At 37.0% G+C, this 19,631-nt stretch overlaps 1 protein-coding gene across 13 annotated transcripts in view; it reads right to left on the bottom strand.

Annotated features, from left to right (window-relative positions):
- LOC5576630 (syntaxin-1A) overlaps nucleotides 1-12,651 on the bottom strand; it is a 208,713-nt gene extending 196,062 nt beyond the window's left edge. For 6 of the 13 annotated variants that reach the window (XR_002499409.1, XR_002499410.1, XR_002499412.1 and 3 more), the window contains exons 1-2: nucleotides 12,430-12,650; nucleotides 669-1,196 (exon numbers count right to left, since the gene is read on the bottom strand). Coding sequence is in view for 4 of the 13 variants with exons in the window: in XM_021840069.1 (XP_021695761.1) it covers nucleotides 669-701 (33 nt within the window). In the remaining 9 variants the exon portion in view is untranslated. Of the gene's footprint in view, nucleotides 1-668; nucleotides 1,197-12,182; nucleotides 12,271-12,295; nucleotides 12,408-12,429 lie in introns of those variants that run through there. The other 7 variants (XR_002499403.1, XR_002499407.1, XR_002499406.1 and 4 more) reach the window with 3 other exon arrangements.
- Between the last annotated feature and the right edge of the window lie 6,980 nt (nucleotides 12,652-19,631).

Genomic DNA, 19,631 nt, shown 5'->3' with positions numbered 1-19,631 from the left:
CATCGAAGTATGAAGATATCGAGGATACAGAATAAAGGGACTGAATAAATCATTGACATAGGGAGAGATATCGAGATGTGGAAAGTTGACTGTATTTTGTAAAATAATGTCACTGTAGTTTATACCAAGAAAAACAACATTCCCATATTAAGACATTTGTAATTAATAATTTTATATAAAAAGAAAAGTCAAACAAATGAGTAACGTTCGTTTCGCACAGCACAGCCACTAGGCGAGCAGTAAAGTTATGTAGCTAGAGGTATGAATGGTACACGGTGAACTCATGCGCTGCTCAGCCGAAATCGATTTGACATTTAATTATTACCCATCGTAGCAGAGCGCAACACACGTAGAGATACGTAACCGGAACGAAACAGCAAAGTTCAAAAAACAAAAAAAACGTTCTCCTAATATGTACCGAAACCACATCGAGGAAGGACACATTGATCAACTTAAACCGTTTAATACAATGAAGACATGTAGAGGAACAGGGTCAGGGGGTAGTTGATGTTCAGGGACATTGTCGGAGGAGGAAATACGTGACACTAGAGAGAAATGATCTCCACAAAAAAGAACTCAAATAGGGGACAAACGAAATCAAAAACTTATGAGAATTCAGCAACCAGTGACGGTGCCAAAAATTGGGAAATGTAAAAACAGATACGTACCGCTTGTAACGCTGCTAATCTGTCCTTCGTCATTTTGGATGCTGCTCCCGGGGGACACTGTTCCGGTACTAGCAAATTTGATCACTCAACTCGAACTGTGGGTTTTTCTGATTCTCGGAATCCTGTCTCACTGCAACTCTGCCGCAGAATCTACTTGGCTTGGCGCTTTCGGTAGGAATCGTAGGTACGCACACTCACACCGGGAATTTCACAGGCACAGGTTTCCGGAACGCTCTTCTGCCACTCGCACACACTTTCTAGGGCAGACGGCTATGCTGCCTCTCAAGAACCGGGCTCCTTTTCCAGCGAGACCCAACGATCCATTCACACCGGAAATCCCATCTGTAACTGTTGCAACACTTGAAACACAACTCGGAATCTCTTCTCCGACACTTTCCGGATAATACTTCCGGTGGGGGTGTACTATCGTTCCACTTGTGTCTGCGGCCACAATTTGTTCCTATTTGCACTGTAGCACTACAGATCTAGACGACGTCCACCACCTATATGGATTCAACTTTTTTTCATCTGTCAAAAGAGGGAAAAATCAATCACGAATGATGTTCCGTCTCTCGAGCGAAGAAAACTTCCAGCTGCTTCCGGTTGTCGATTTTGATACACTTCACACTGTCGCGGATTTGGTTCTTCGCTGAAATCAAGCCCCAGGGCTGTGCCCAAGTTCACTGCTAGCACCAGTGCCCAAAATCCGGAACGGTCCGGACCCAATTCAGGAAGTTTTCGGTTCCTACAATAATCTTCACCTAGACTCGAGCCACAACTCTCCAGCGACTTGCGAGTGGAGTGTATGAAAATCGATATCTTCACGCGACGTCGTTATGCAGCAGCAGAAGCACCAGTATGTTGTTCAACTTCCAACACGGAGACATGTCGCTCTCGGGAATGCTCTTTTCTCTCGATGCGGGCGCGAACTCTCCCTGAAATACGGAATATCTACTAGGTAGGTACAATCGCGGCCATACGCACACCAGCTTTCGAGTCTACTCTAGCAGCGACTTGCGCGTATCAGTTAACTTCCCATTCACAACACCACGGTGATCCTCTCTGTCCATTGGCTAGCGAAAACTCAACACTACGGGGGGAGAATGCCGACAGCCACTTATTGTGGGTTGGCTGAATAAGCCCATTCCGGGGCTATTAAATTAACACCTAGCTTAGCATACGTGTAAATTTGCGTCTGTCGCACGTTTTTATGATTTAGAGACCCTTTAAAGTTGTTGATGAAGAAATTTTCTAGTATCTTCAAAACATTTCAGTTTTCGGAAGTTTATAAGGCAATGTTCATTGAACAAGCTTGTTACGGCATTTAGCCACAAACAACCAGAGTTTTATATGAACCAATCATACACATAGTGTACGACAGTAAAGCCGAATTAATGAGAGCGATAATAAATGGTTGAGGCCTCCTCTTATTGCTCGATTCCATCTAATGAAAAGACGGCCTCGCTTGCAAGGTTTTGTAAGGGTTCAGCTTAATGTTCTTCGAGAATTTCATCACTTATCATCATATGTATAAAATCTCAGAGCTGCATGCCTGTCAGTGACACTGGAAAGAAAAAAAATAATGTCTTTTGTATCTTTTTTTTTGTTTATCGTCTGCAGTTTTAACATTTGAATTAATTCTTGTAGTACTCTGAAATACATTTCATAGTGCTTAAAGAAGTATGAATAATAGAACATTTTCGTTAACATTCTTCTCCCTAATTTGTATGATGTTATGGAACTTTGAAAATGTGTCATAAATTTAGGCGATTGTGCAGTAATAAGTAACATGCCTGTGAGGATGTCGTGTAATGTTAAAAAGATTATAACCAACGTCCTCTACTTCTTGACATATCTCTTATATGGGACACTGCTTCTCTGCTGAGTGCTTTCAGCACTTTTACAGTAATTAACACTTCAGTCGTCGCACTGTTGTATTTTGTACAACACTGGTGAAAAAAACCTCGCTTCTTGTACACAGCTGCAGCGTGGTGGTTCTGACGGTGGCAAACCGCGCGACGACTGGAAGGTTAACAGAGAAATTTATTTGGCCAAGTTGCCATTTTGCATTTGAACATAGATATCAACAATTTTTGAAAGGTCATACATAGTATTTCGCTTCTGAATTCCGTTGGCCACGTTGAGATATCATTTTAGTCAGGAATCTGTTTAGAAACTTTGCATAATAATCCTTTGCAAAATCTATCCTTCAAATATATGCCCAGAAATCTTTTCAGGAACACTATTTTCACGTAATCTTCTTGAAATAGCTATAGACATATTTAAATCGCTCAAAGTTTTTCTTTTTTTTTCATTAGTTAGTTTTATTAGGTTTTCTGTGTTATTAGACAACATTATCATCCTAATTTGGTAAAACGAATTTAAGATTTTATTAACATTTTGTTAACAACATATTACATTTCATCTGCCGTAGCAGTTCAGATTTTTTACAGGTGAGTTGATTTCACCTGCTTATAAGAGAAAAAAAATAACGTTTTCAGTTTACTTAACCTAACTTAACCTAAACATATCTCGCATAATCTGTGATCTCGCCCTAAAAGCCATTGGTAACCGAGTGTGTAGCTCGTTGTTTCTAAGCAAATGAATGGACCAGGATGAAAACTATTACCACTGGGGGATAGAGGAGTATCTTCTTTTCATCGTAGCATTGTAGAATAAAGTGTAAATCGATTCGTTTGCTCAGTAACACCAAGCTACACGCGCGGTTACCAATGGTTTTTAGGGCGAGATCACAGATTATGCGAGTTATAACGCATTAATCGTGAAAATAGAAGATTGTAACGATTTTTGCCTGAAATTATTGATTATTTTATTTCAAATTTGTTCCAATGTTTCAACATTGGATATTCTATGTAACTCATTGGTACTATACCAGGGAGGAAGCTTCAGAATCATTTTCAAAATTTTATTTTGAATTCTCTGCAGAGCTTTCTTCCTGGTATTACAACAGCTAGTCCATATTGGTACAGCATACAACATGGCTGGCCTGAAAATTTGTTTGAATATCAAAAGCTTGTTCTTAAGACAAAGTTTTGATTTTCTATTAATAAAGGGATAAGAGATATTTTACATATTTATTACATTTGGCTTGAATGCCCTCAATGTGATTTTTGAAAGTTCAATTCTTATCTAGCATGAGCCCTAGATACTTAACTTTATCTGACCAATTTATTGGAACCCCTCTCATCGTGACCAAATGTCTACTTGAAGGTTTCAAATAAAGAGCTTTTGGTTTATGTAGGAATATTATTAGTTGAGTTTTGGAAGCATTGGGAGAAATCTTCCATTTTTGCAAGTATGAAGAAAAAATATAAAAACTTTTTTGCAATCGACTACAGATGACACGCAAGCTTCGTCCTTGGCGGAGAGGCCTGTGTCATCCGCAAACAAAGATTTTTGACATTCCTGAGGTAACTCAGGTAAGTCAGATTCTGCCTTGAGGAACACCAGCTCTTATAGGAAGTCTTTCAGATTTAGAGTTCTGATAATTAACCTGAAGTGAACGATTTGACAGATAACTTTGAATTATTCTAACAATGTATGTTGGAAAATTAAAGTTTTTTAAATTTACAATCAAACCTTCATGCCAAACAATGTCGAATGCTTTTTCTATGTCTAGAAGAGCAAGATCAGTAGAATAACCTTCAGATTTGTTGGAACGAATCAAATTTGTTACACGTAAAAGTTGATGAGTAGTCGAATGTCCATGGCGGAATCCGAACTGTTCATTTGCAAAAATTGAATTTTCGTTCAAAATGACCTTTTCAAAAAGTTTACTGATTGGACGATAGCTAGAAGCTTCTGCAGGATTTTTGTCTGGTTTTGAAATTGGAACAACCTTAGCATTTTTCCATTTGTCAGGAAAATATGCTAATTTTTAAACATTTGTTAAATATATTAACTAAAAATGATAAGCTACTTTCTGGAAGTTTCTCAATGAGGATGTATAAAATTCCATCATCGCCAGGAGCTTTCATATTTTTGAATTTTTTAATAATAGTTCTCACTTCTTCCAAATCAGTCTCCCAGGCATTTTCGAAAACGTTCTTTTGGTTGAGAATATTTTCGAACTCTTGAGTAACTTGATTTTCAATTGGACTAGTAAGTCCTAAATTAAAATTGTGCGCACTTTCAAACTGCATAGCAAGTTTTTGAACTTTTTCGCAATTATTTAGTAATAATTTGCTTTCCTCTTTCAATGCCGGTATTGGCTTCTGAGGTTTTTTCAAAATTTGAGGTAATTTCCAAAAGGGCATAGAGCCAGGGTCCAATTGAGAAATCTTATTGTCAAAATTTTTGTTTCTTAATTGTGAAAAACGTTTCTTGATTTCTTTCTGCAAATTCTGCCATATAATTTTCATAGCAGGATCGCGAATGCGTTGAAATTGCCTTCTCCTCACGTTTTTAAGACGGATCAAGAGTTTAAGATTACCGTCTATAATCACGGATTCAAATTTTACTTCACATTTTGGAATTGCGATGCTCCTGCCTTCAACAATGCAATTTGTTAAAGTTTCAAGAGCATTGTCAATATCAAGTTTTGTTTGTAAAGGAATATTAACATTAAGATTAGAGTCAATAAATGTTTCATATATATTCCAGTCGGCTCGAAAATAATTGAAAGTGGAGCTGATAGGATTGAGAATCGCTTCATGGGATATTTGAAATGTAACAGGGACATGATCCGAATCAAAATCATCATGAGTAATCAGTTGGCTACAAAGATGACTAGAGTCGGTTAAGACCAAATCAATCGTAGATGGATTAAATCGCTCAAAGTATTTCTCCTGTACTGCCCATGACCGTATAATTGTAACTTTCTACATTGTAAGGAAATGGAGTACCAAGTGTACATCTTTTTGTCAGTATGAGATGAAACTAAAATATCTAAAAAATACTAAGCACTTTAAAATACTTATTTGAGGCTTAAGAGCTCATATTTCATATTAGGTGAATATATAGACAGAAAATAATAATAAATATTTCATTGCTACTAAATTTTGAAACCCATGTCAATGCTCAATTTGACTGTCATGCGGTTACATTTAGCAACATAACAGCTTGGTATTGTTATTTGAATTTTCTAGAACAATCTCACATATGTTGTTAAGTTAATCGAAAATATTTATTCCAAGTGCAATGTTCATAAGTTTCTCTAAGAACAACTCAACAATTATCTAACAAATTTTCCAAAAAATATCTCCATGGATTTCAGAAATTTATTTGAAAGTTCCATCGGAAATAACTTCAAGGATTCGTTCTAAGTTTTCTGCAATGATTCATTCATGAAAAATTTCAGTTTTCATGCATTCGACTAGGAATTCAAATAAGAACAACATCAACATTTTTTAGCAGTCATTCCTTTGAAAGTTTTCAGGACTTATTCTACAAAAATTTCGAATATTGTTATAATTTATTACCGGTAATTTTGCAATTATTCTCCAGCGATGCCATCAATTTTTTTCATGAACGCTTCTAAGAGGCTCTGTCCCAGTTGAGACGTAACGCAAGAAAGAAAAAGAATTTGGGAAATCTTTTGGAAATTCTTGACAAAATCGTTTCAAGCATTCTTTCAGGAATATCACCAGATACTAACTCGTCCGAGAAGTCGGGAATTCCCTTCTAAATATTACTCTAGAAATATCTACAAGAACTCATTCAGTAATTATTCTAGAGTTCTCTCTGTGAGATGCTGCGTTCTTTAGGAATTAAAGGATTAACAATAAAAAATACTACAGATACTCCTAGAAATTACTACAGATAAAAATTGCAGTAAAAAAATTCCTCAAAAACATTAACGAAACTCATACAAAACTCATGAAAGTTCCTCAGAATTACTTAAAAAATAATTCTGAAATTGTTTTAAGATTTTCTTAGAAATTACTCCAAGAAATATTAGGAACTAGTGGTCCCGGCAAACTTCGTCTTGCCATCAAGTAGGCTATTGAAAAACACTACTGATCGTCCCATAAAAATGACAGTTCCGTTCACGCTCGTTTTTCTAACTTTCCCGGTGAATATCCTAGGATTTTTATACACACAAACACGTCGGAACCCTTAACAAACAAAATGGAGAAAGAATCGTTCATATCCGTTCACCCGTTCGTAAGTCATTTCGTGACATACAAACACCATTCCATTTTTATTTATATAGATTATGTAGGTAGAGTATGACCCATAAAAAAATGCGAAAATTGTTCGAACGTGAGTTTAGCATCCACAAGCGTTATTTTCGTTGTTTTTGTGAGTGAATGTAATTTCCGATTAATGTAGTATATTTGTACACAGTTTAAAGGTTTTGTCCGCTCAAAGCCAAAAACAGCGTCTGATTGTCGTATACTCTGGTGATAAACTTTCCAACTTCGAAAATCACACTTTATTGTTGAAAATATTAGTTTGTAGTTTCAGAGGATGGAGGAGTTCTTAGAGAACTTCTGTTTTTCATGATCACAATAAAATATTTTGTCAGGATCTTATTTTTGAGGGCATTTGCGTTTTATGGGTCTGATATGCCTTTATTTTTTGTTAAAGTTTAATAAAAAATAAACACAGAGGTCTATAACAATTGTTTGAGGAAAAACAATGTTCCTTCGGTTAGAGACAACTTATATCAATACTATCTCATAGGTTTTGAGCAAAACAGAGCCGCTTATCACACTTATACGAAGGTGCATCCACGGCTCTCCAAAATGAGCAGTTTTTTCGAAAATATGTTTATGTCTCCATTGATCTACGTATTAATCCATTCTATCATTTGATATGGGCGAATCATCCCATCCTTGATGTTGTAGAAGCTTTCAACACGAAGATATTGAACTTGATGACTGCATGATAAAATTTGAAGGTATGTTTTCAATTCCTCTCTAGTAAGGTGAAAGTAACAGATAAAAATTATGTTCAAAGCGTAAACCTGAGTTTAAACAGATTAAACAATACAAATAATGAATAACATTTATGTTACGGTAACATTTTTCTTATAAAAACTACCATAAAACATGATATGACGATTTTCGCATTTTTTATGGGCCATACTGTACTTTAGAAATCCCTCAGCCGTTTAAAAAATCCAATTATCCTATTAATTTATGTGAGATTTTTTCAAAGCTATCTAAAAATAAGACTGTATGTATAATGCTTGAATAGGCCCACCAGATGAAAATTTGGAAAAGCAGACATTTTGAGTGATCGGCTTTGAGAAAAGATGACATCGAAATTTAAGTTACTCTGACCACATGCTTTAAAAAAAAGACACCGACATGTTAATGCTTCCAGTTGACCATTAGCCATTTGAAGGAAGCACCACACTATACAACGGACTAACATGAAACGCCCAGTAGCACAGTCGAAATATATACGTGCTTGGAAAAACTTACTGAAAATTAAAATTGGTCAACGTTTAGATTTTTTCATAAGAATTGAATTCATGACCTTCTGCTTAGTGAACTGTAACGGTAACTGTTGATTTTTTCCAAACATGCGTACATGTTATATTATATAAATCTGAATATAATGTTCCCCAATTAGCCGCTGGAATTCCTTTAATCTTGAATTTTATTACCCTATGGTATGTCATTCACTTGGAATGGAATATTTGGTGTTTTATAATCCAAGGTTACGATGCATTCGGTGAAATGGCATATTGCATTATAATTTTTTTTTATTAAAATATGTTTGGAACAACACATGAGCAACTTTAGTCAAACAAAAGTTACAATAAATGTCGTTCCAAAATAAAAAGTTGCAATTTTATATTGATCTCACAAACGTATAAAAATACTGAAAAATAAGTCGTTTGATCTTAAATCTTAATCTAATCTTCAACGATGTTTATTTGATGTCAAGTAAATAGTTGATGTAATGTAAAGTGATATCTAAAGCTCTGCGGAACATTTTTTGCCCAAAGTACCAAACATCCGCAATTAACTCAATTTAGGGCTACTCCAGATATTCCTCCAAATATTTATTCTGAATGGTTTGAAATAATTCTAAAGGAAGCCTTCGAAGTTTTTTTTTTCAATCATTCTTCCAGGAGAATTGTCAGACAGTGTCCCTAGAGTAATTTCGTAAAAATTTTTCAGAAATTATTAGGGAAAACTTTACAAAAAAAAAATCTACATAGTAATTTAAAGAAAATCGTAATGTAACCTCTGATGAAACTTGTGTAAGTGGAAAACATACCTTTGATGGAGGAAGATCTCTGAAAGAACTACTGGATTCTTGAGAAAACTTTAGCAGATTTCCTAAATTAATTGGCAAAATGATTGAAAATAATAATTAATCGAATTTCCTGATAATATCTCGAAGGATTTTATGAAGGAACTCTTTGAAGAACAACAGATTCCTGAAGAAGTTCATTGGCTCTGGAGAATTGCCCATTGGCTCTGGAGAATTGAACTTAATGGATGTGGACCCTACACTGAATGAGTTGTATGAAAAGTTTAGCATATTTGTGCTGCTTGATCCCGAAAGGGTTTAATAAACTTTTGTAGATAGTACGAGTAATCTTTGAATGGAATGCTGGAGAAAACTGTAGAAATCAAGATGAACTTTAAGATGCATTCCAGGTTGAACTATTTCAGAAATACCTGAAAGAGTTCTCAATGGAATTCCTCGAAAAATTCCTCTATGGACTTTTGTAGCAATTCCTAGAAGTAACCGTGGATGAATTCTTGAAGGAATCCACATGTAAAGGCGTAGGAAAATTTGTAGAGTACTTTGGAAGAATTCTTGAACGATTTTTTTTCTGAAATTCTAGAATATTCCTTTGTGGATTTTGCTAACTGGAGAAATCCGCTGAAGGATTTTTGGAAAATAGCTGAAGGAAATCCTAGGATAAATTCTGGAAAATGCTTTAAAGTATTCCCTTAGGAAACGAGGTAGTCACGTTGAAGTGCTCAAGGATTTCATGGAGCAAGCTTTGGAGAAATTCCTCTAAGCATCTTTTGAAAAAATCGCTGAAAGAATTTCTGACAGAATTGGTAGACAAAGCACTAGAAGAATTTTAGGAGAGATCCCCGTGGAAGCCCCTGAAAGTTTTTCAGATGAAATCTTTGGAGAAATCACTACGATACAGCTTTTCCTCGAGGAAACTGGAAAGAAGTTCTTGAAGGTCCTTTTTCATAGACTCTTTATAGCTTCTGAATGTTTTTCTAGAGCGGTGGTTTCCAACCTTGTTGAAGCTGCGATCCACTTCTAAGTTCTACAAACAACCCGCAAAACCCTAAAAATGATGTTTTTATAATGCATGTTGCTACAACGCGATTTTCGCGGATTTGTGCCGTCAGACGCAAAAATTACGAGTGAATAGAAAGCTTTCGCGAAAATCGCGGATTTGCCAAATCATGTCACGAAAGTCATATATAAATTGATTAGACAGACAAGCTACAAAGTATTTATTTTGCAGAGCCGGCAAAATATTACATTTTTAACTTTTCAAAATTGTGATTCTGTATATTGGATGCGCAGGCAGAGTTAGCTCATATTGTAGTGTGGTCACCAAACTCCTATTTTGTATACTATTTTATTTAGTCAAATTTGGTCGTAGTTAATTTACTATCCTAGTGATAGTCAAAAATCTTCGATATGAAGACAATACTGTTACGATTTGTTGAAAGTTCTACTATCATTAAACAAAGTTGTTGGTTCAATATTTTTGAATCCAAACAGTTTAGAATAAAATGGTATTCATTATTGTGTTTTAGAATATTTTTTACAGACTGTTTAAAACTAACAGACATTCTGAGGTATCAAATGAATGTTAGCTCTTCAGTTCAATATCAGTCAAATGTTAGACCTTGCAAGCTTTTGACGATCTAATATAAAGTAAGATGAGCGAAAATTGGTGTTGAGATTTACTATTTCTTATGCGTTAATTTGACAACATTTTTGTTTAATACCTAATTATGGGGTGATCCATTTCGCATGAGGACACATCGCATAATGGATGTCTCGTATAAACCAGTTTCATACAAGAACAGGAAGCATAAAAAAAAGCATAAATGTATTTCTCTTTATGCCAAACGTCCACCCACCTAATAATTTGGTATATGAAAATTATCACCAGTACTTTGTCTGTCTTTTACGGTAGTGATTTTTCCAAGGCATAAAAGGAAACACTGTCGTAATCTAACGAAGTGACGAGAGCTTCATTTCATTTTTTTTGTGTATTTTGACATACCTTCGAAGAAATTATAAGAAATAGTAATATTCCTGCTAGGTAAAAATGTAGGAACTAGTGATTATTATAAATTCATGGAGATACATTCTAAGAAATCTACTATATTTACCGCTTGGTGACCACAAATGAACTAAAGACTATGGCGCTTACGTCACTGTGCCAGATTACGGCAGAATACAACGTTTGCCGGGATAGTTAGCTTTTAATAAATTTTAAATATTGAAAATTGTAACCCCTCATTTATTTATCAATCACGAACATTTCTAGTGCTTTTCACATAAAATGTAAAACCTGAGAAAATTTGACTAAATTTTTCGAGGAAAGAAAACTGAAGGGAAATATATCAAATTAATACTACTAATTTTTCCCACTTGTTTCCTTGACCTAATATACAATATGACTGACAGGCTAATTTAGGGGTAGTCGGGGCGATTTGGACAATGGGGTGAAATGAGCACCCCTTGAAAACTGCATAAATTCTTGAAATTTCATCTGAAATAACATGCAACCCTAAAGCTGACAAGGAAATGAAGCAATAGACATGCTAAAAGTCAGTGTTCCATCGGTAAAAAATCGACTCAAAAAATGACAAATTTTGAAAAATCTCTCATTTATTCGGGAATTTTATAAGACAACGGAAATCATACAGATCTAGTGTATTGATCTAAGAAATGTTGGAAATCATGCAAAAATCCAAAGTTTCCATAATATTTTCATCAATTTAATCGACTTTTTCTTAAGGTGGCCAAACTGCCTAACTTTCCCCTAATCAATAAAAAAGAAAATTACAAATTAGAAAATGATAAAACAAGAAACATTATCTTTGCTAAATTAAAGTTTAATAGTTTATTGTAACTTACTTAGTTGTACATATTCTGTATTAATCAGAAGTATTAAAACGTATTCTATAAATCGTAGAATTTTGTTCAATGTTCTAATACCAGTAATTAATATTAAAATTACCTATAGTGTTTCAAGCTCTATAGCTGCTTGAGAAAATTATCACGCTCTTTCTTGGACACGAGGAACACCGTGACCGCACAATAAACAAACCACCCAACTTTTGACAGCTTAAGCCAACCTTGGCAACCCTGCCGGCACTTATCGCACACCCAACACGCATACAAACTCAGCCGAAAGTATGTTTTGACAGCTCAACGAACGATTCTTTTTTGGGGTTTGGTTCTCTTCCTCTCACTCTCTCTCTCTCTCTCTCTCAAGATACGCAACACTACACACTGATGTCACTCCGCGCTAATGTCTCTGTGTTGGGGTTGGAAATGAAAAAATAGCGAGAAATTATTGATTTTTCACACGAATTTCTTCTGCGAATCAGCTTCACTGGGGGTTGCTAATATTAGTCATTGCCCTTTTTTCGCAACGATTTGACGAAAGCACAAATTGGTTTCTGCATCCACAAACACTGCACCTATCAAAAATCAGAACTGATTCCCGAGCACTCTGAAGCGCGATTAGATACGGTCGACGACAAACACTGAAAGAAATTATCTGGGCCACTGTGTGACGGATCGAAGCCTCCGCAAAAGCGCACACAAAACTCACTCGAATTAGGAGACCTATAATCTTGGTCTCGTCGACACTCCTTGGAGACAAATCTACGGCCGTTGAATGGATGGCGAAAAAACCCGGGGCGTAACAACTACACCACGTATACGACGACGGGTCCTGAATCGAGGGGGGCACACACTTGAGAAACACCGAATGCACACCACACACACGTCCTTTACGCAAGGGCGTCAGACTTCGAATGGAAGAGGGTTTCGAATTTGAGTCACGAGCAAGTCAACCAAAAACCACCCACCGCATCGCGATGAGAGAGAGCAGCGAGAGCGAGAGAGGTGGAATTTCCATGAGAATGTGTAGGAATTTTTCTCTGCGTGCAATGAATATACATGCTTCACGATACACTCACACCACAACGCGACAACGAATGTGCGACATGACATTTGCGAAGGAGTTTCGTATCAAGGTTAGTCTCATTTAAGGTCCTTACTAAATGCAATGTTTGATTGTATTTTTATTCTAATACTTGACGTCATATTTAGCTTTTTATTTTCGATGATTTCATTCTCGGATTCTCGGTACTGATATAGAGTAAAGTGGGGCAAAATTTCAAATGAGAAAAAAAAACTTCTTAAGATTTCTAACTCAATTCACAACAAATGTTATAAATATGATGGTGCGTCGAATGTTATTCAAGTATGGTACTTCCACACCAAATATTATTGCGGCACTCATTTTAAACCCACATCCAGCGGCGGCGGTAACGCGCAGAAGATACGCGCGTAATTCTTGAATTATTTTCGTTCTTTAAGGACGCAAATGTTTCAAATTAGCTAAATCTGCAACATTTGGTGATTTTCATTATCACTGCGACGGTATATCGACATTTTCAGATAATCGCATTACGTGGATTTATCTTGCAGAGCACAATAAAGAAATCGACTAAGATTTAGAGAAGTTATAGCTATTTGTTGTTTTTAGCCACAAAAATTGTAATTTTCGGTCAAACTTACATTGCATGGAAAAAAACCCTTTTAGATTTTTTTTAATAGGGGCGACTTTAGGCCTATCATGGTTTAAGGCGTATTAGTTTTTTCATAACTGCTTGGAAACCAGCTTTGAACCATAGCGGGGCAAAATTTTGATCCACATGCTGGCGAACTCGTTCCGCATTCCGTTGCCGTTCCGCTATCATTGCGTTTGGGCCTTAACAGTGCCTGCTTTTCGGCCCGAGGATGAAACGTTCCTATAAAATACATGTATACATAGCCAAGTAGCCACCTTCATGCTCTTGACGGTATTAACATAGCCTTGGCCAGTATGGCCAGTTATAAACACCGTGACCGTCTGGTAACCTTATTATAGATAAACTAGCTTACCCAGCGTGGCTAGCCACGTTCCAATGGAATTTTAAAGCGAAAATCAATATATAATCTTTCAAAGATTGATAATGTCTATGTTCAACTGCAAAATGATGACATGGAAAAATAAATCTCCCTGCTTTTAAATATGCAAATCGTGTATGAACAATAGGCTGAGAAGCAGACCCTGTTCCAGTAGAGATGTAATGTTAGAAATAGAGAATAATGGTTATAATTTCATTAACATGACCCTCAGTCGTCACGCATGATATTAATGAACAAAAAGTCGCCTAAATTTATGCTCCGCCCATACTCCATCGAGCATGTCGATGTAATGCTGTTGTAATGTTCTGATCTTATATTACATCCTTATATGCTGTTGTAATGTTCCTTGTGTTGTGAAGCATTTCAAAAGTTCCAGAAGCTTCTATGAATGAGAGAGAAGAATCCTGGACAAACATTTCAAAAGGGCACATCGACATTGCTAAACATTGACTTTTTAAGACGCTGTCGAACCCCATTCAACTCGATCACGCTCACCAATACCACTATCAGGAAGAGTTAACACCGATCTTTCTGATATTGGTGTTAGTTTGTGTGGGCGGGCTAAAAAGGGCTCAACAGCAACGTTTCTGAAAAATGGCTCAAGACCTCTTGGGCCCATTTTCAAATGTTTGTCCAGAATCTTACAGAATATTCTGCTAAATAGCTGTTCCAGTGATCTATAATTTATTGTCATCTTTCGAAATCACAGTTTTAATGAAGGGACCATCGAACCATGGAACAGGAATGCTTTGTAAAGCCATTTCAGGGAACCAGCATTGTAAACATTGTTTGTTCTCGAAATGATGAAAAATTCGAAACTATTTTACAAATCAGAAAGAACAATGTTCCAGATAGCTCTAGAATATTCTGTCAAATAGCTGTTGTAGTGCTCCACAATTTGCAATTGTAATGATCTAACAATAAAATTGACTGTCGTAGTGCTCTTAAATTACTGTTGTAGTGCTCAGTGAAACATTTCAATTAATAATTTCAAAGCGTTACTGACAGACAGACAACTCTGGGATTTTATATATATGATGTTGCATTAAGGGGACACGGGAGACCGTGTTATTTTCCCTATCTTTCGTCTCACTCTAACAATAATCATCAAAACTTTGTGGAAGCAAATCTCAAGTTTTAGTGAACCGATGAAGCTGAAAATTTATCGGGTTGTGCACTACATATATAGAATCATAGTGATACATTTTCGCATCGATATATAGAGTGGTTCTTGAGATTTGCTTCTTGAAATGGATAGGGTGATTATGATGACGTCCCGTGCGGCCTTAATTTTCCAAATACGTTCAACAATTGGGTCCTAAAATTTTTAATGAAATCTTGTTTTTATTTAATAACACGAAAAAGCATGTTTCTGTAACTACTTTAGCAATTTTTCCCGCTCAAATAATGGTTTTATCATGTTTGAAATTTAATTTAAAAATTTGGTCCATAAATGAACCTTGACACTTTTGATCATGTTTGACGTTCGCTTAGTCGACAAAAACACCACAGGGGTTTTAGTTCGACCACTGGGGTTGTTCCTATCTGACATTTCGTAAGGGACACGGAAAACAAAATACACCCAAAATTTGAGTTTAAGCCAAAGGATGTGACAAAATCTAAAAAAATGGTTTTTTGGGCTTAAACCAACGGAAAACATTAGAAAATTGAGTAAACATGTGTTTTTGGCCTAAACTTAAGCGTTCGGCACTAAAATTGGGACAGGGCTTTAGGACCCTATTGTGATATAAAGGTGTATTGTTCCAGACCTTCATTGATAAATCTGGAACATTGGGAAATCAATTGTGTATTCAATACCAACTCATAAGTGTGTATTACTCTGATGATGACTTTGATTCAAATAATGCAAGTTTTGGAGTTTATAATATTTCGCAGTGCAAGCAATTTTCAACATGATATTGCGCATTTCTGTCACCATTGGACTACAGCAGAAGTTTTTACAAGTGCGGAAATGCTAATAGGGTTTATACATATATTTCATAACGCTGAATATGGCAATTTTTGACACCCACCCACCCCCTTCAGCGTTATGAGCCCATAAAAATGAATGAGCCCATAAAAGTGAATGAGCCCATAAAAGTGCACGATTGCATCAAATCGAGTCGGTGTCTTCAGCAGGGTTATTCCTCGAAGTCCAAACAACAACCCCGCTGAAGACACAGAAATGATTCGATGCAATCGCGCACTTTTATTCCCATTTTCGCACTTATGAAGCCGCACTTCGCAGTTCAGTATTGAAATAAATACACAATATTACTTAATTTAATTGTTTGACCAAACTGATCAATTAGATCATGATTTAGACCTAAAATGTTTGTAAAATACACATCCAATACGAAAAATGTTTGATTGGGAATAAGATCTAACGCGTTTTGCGGGACATATATAGTCGCTTTAATCTATAAGGATTTGAATAGTCTGTGTAAATCTCTTAAAATTTATATTACAGGGAGTGCTAATTTGTAAAACATTGATCAAGACTTTTAGTGAAATGTCAACAGATTTATTTAGAGTAGAATTCATTATTTTCAAACATATTGTTTAAAAACGAAATTAATTTTCCACCAATAGATAAATAGTACGAGGGAAATTAATCCTTTTGGAACATGTTTTCTGGATATGTTCAGTATGAGAACTCCAATTCAATTTTGGATCATATCAAATACCAAGAATCTTATATTCGTATACTTGTTCGATATCAGGTCCATTAAGAAATAAACAATTTGTAATACAAGTTTAGATTTACACAGAAATATAATATATTGAAGGTGATTATAAAACGAAGCCAAACTTAGAATTTTCAAGTGCACAAGACTGGATAATCTGACACAGTTCGCGTTGAAAACCAACCAATTGCTTGCTTGTTGATGGTGATGGGATAAATTTTCAACGCTGAGCGCTGTTCGGTTCTCAAGTCTTGTGCTCTTGAAAATGTGAAGTGTGTCACATGGCTGCTTGGGCCCGTCAGGAGTTAATCATCAATATTAACCTCCTTTTCCCGAGCAGCCTAGATAGCCGCGTAGTGTCGGTAGCGGTTGTTTCAACTGGCTAAGAATCAACACTACGGACTGCCTGTTCCGGTGGTAAAAGTCCACCTCACAGGTGACCCCTAATTTATGGTGTGATGCGTACCGTGCCTAAGAATGAATGGTTAGGGGGGTCTAAATAAAACCTAACCGCAAACGGAGCCTGTGGGGTACCAGGGCGCCCTCCACAGTATTGAGTCCTTCCTGTGCTACCCGGAGCAATGCCGCAGGTGACCTTGTGTTTCTCCGAGATAATCGGCTGCCCTTCTTCAGTCTCTATCCTGAGGCTTAATAAGGGTGGGATTATGAATATGTTGACATTTAATTTAAATTATCACCTATATGGATTCGCATTATGCGTTTTACACAGTGTATTCTGTGCTCATTCGCCTTTGGCGACTTTAAATAGATACCGATCTGGTTTTTTCGTTGCTGGTCTTTTTCGTGCTGAGATTGCAAAAAGCTTAATCCTGCCTAGTTTGGGTAGTGGCTACGGTTAGGTTAGCTCAGATCAATCTTCAGCATAAAAGAACAGCAACGATCAATCTTTGCAGACTCATGCAAAATGGTGCAGCCCAAGTGGCGCTAGTTCAAGAACCCTACTTTCGTAGAGGGAACTTCTATCTAGGTAACCTTGTGGACCCAGTTTTTGCTACTTTTAGCAAGCTTGAAATGGCAAACTCGCGCTCCATGCCTCGCGCATGCGTGCTCGTTAATAAAGCAATCGTTGCTACACTCATTTCTGAGTTAACTACCAGAGATGTATGTGCTGTCACAATCGATGTTTCTGTTGGTGACCTCAACAGGAAATACGTCTATTGTTCGGTATATTTACCACATGATGAACCATCCCCAACGGATGACTTCAAACGAGTTGTCGTACACTGCGTAACAAAAGGCCTTCCGCTGATTGTGGGCAGTGATGCCAATGCTCATCACATCATCTGGGGCAGCTCGGATATCAATTTGAGAGGCTCCAGTCTGATGGAATACTTAAGTAGTACAGACCTTGGATTACTTAACATAGGCAATCGCCCAACCTTCATGGTTTCTAATAGAGAAGAAGTGTTAGACATAACGCTCTGCTCGAATAGAATCAGTCACGAGTTGACGAACTGGCATGTATCAGATGAGGAATCATTATCTGATCATCGCTACATCTTCTTTGAACATTCAAATGTAACTGCGCAGACTTTGCGTTTTAGGAATCCCCGGTCAACAAACTGGGAACTCTACATTGAATTGGTTGCGACCAAATTTCATGGATATTCTCCGTCCATTGAAAATCCAAGTGATCTGGATGATGCCGTTGATACTACAACATCCTACATTATGGAAGCTTTTGAAGAAGCATGTCCTCTGCGGTCTGTAAAGACTACAAGAGGGACCCCATGGTGGAATTCTGATCTGACTAGACTCAGGAAACAATGTAGAAGGAGTTGGAACAGACGCCGTTCAGCTGGATCAGAGTCGTTCAAGTCAGCTCGCAAGGCTTACAAGAAGGCTCTTCGTTCTGCTGAACGATCCGGCTGGAAAAACCTTTGTACAAATGTTTCCAGTTTGAGTGAAGTCAGTCGGTTGAACAAAATTCTTGCAAAATCTAAGGATTTCCAAGTGAACGAAATTCGCTTACCTGATGGTGACTTTACTTCTTCCGATGAAGAAGTTTTAGAATGTTTATTCAATACACACTTCCCCGGATGTGTGGACATAGCATCTACGGATGAACCAAATGTCTTTTCATGTAGTTACGAGTCTCTGGCCTCGGCTCGCAGTATCGTAACTACTGAATCGATTCAATGGGCACTTAATAGTTTTGCTCCTTTCAAATCTCCAGGAGCGGATGGGATTTATCCTGTTCTGCTCCAAAAGGGATTTGAGTCTATCAAACATGTTTTGAAAAAGCTACTTGTAAGCAGTTTTGCTACCGGGTACATTCCCAAATCCTGGCGTGATATTACTGTAAAGTTTATCCCAAAAGGAGGACGTGCGTCGTATGAGGAAGCGAAGAGTTTTAGACCAATCAGTCTGACCTCTTTTCTTCTGAAATGTCTGGAACGCATTATCGATCATCACATCCGTGATGTCTATTTGGCAAACATGCCTCTTCATGTCAATCAACATGCTTACCAATCTGGAAAGTCCACTGTGACTCTTTTACAAAAAGTTGTATACGATATCGAGAAAGCATTCGCTAAGAAGCAATCGTGCTTGGGTGTTTTCTTGGATATTGAGGGTGCCTTTGATAACGTGTCTTTCGATGCCATATTGGAAGCAGCACGAAACCATGGGCTAGCTACAATGATTACCAATTGGATTCATCAAATGCTCAGAAACCGACATCTCTTCTCGACATTGCGTCAAGCAGCGATTCGAAAATTGAGTGTTTGCGGATGCCCCCAAGGGGGAATCTTGTCGCCACTTTTGTGGAATCTCGTAGCAGACACGCTATTGAGGCAACTCAATAATAGCGGTTTTCCAACATATGGATTTGCCGACGACTATCTAGCTCTGATAGTTGGTATGTGCATAAGCACCCTATTCGACCTGATGCAAAGTGCTCTTCAGGTAGTCGAGAGTTGGTGTCGCCAATATGGCCTTTCGGTAAACCCGAATAAAACATCTATTGTTCTTTTTACGGAAAGACGAAACCGCGATGGAATTCGACCTTTACGTCTTTTTGGCACTGAGATTAATGTGACTGATCAAGTAAAGTATGTCGGAGTCATTCTAGATTCCAAACTTTTATGGACAGCTCACATTGATTTCAGAGTCAAAAAAGCTTGTA

Source organism: Aedes aegypti, chromosome 2 (assembly GCF_002204515.2).
Source record: "Aedes aegypti strain LVP_AGWG chromosome 2, AaegL5.0 Primary Assembly, whole genome shotgun sequence".
Classification (NCBI taxonomy): domain Eukaryota; kingdom Metazoa; phylum Arthropoda; class Insecta; order Diptera; family Culicidae; genus Aedes; species Aedes aegypti.
This window is presented reverse-complemented; position numbering and strand designations above follow the sequence as displayed.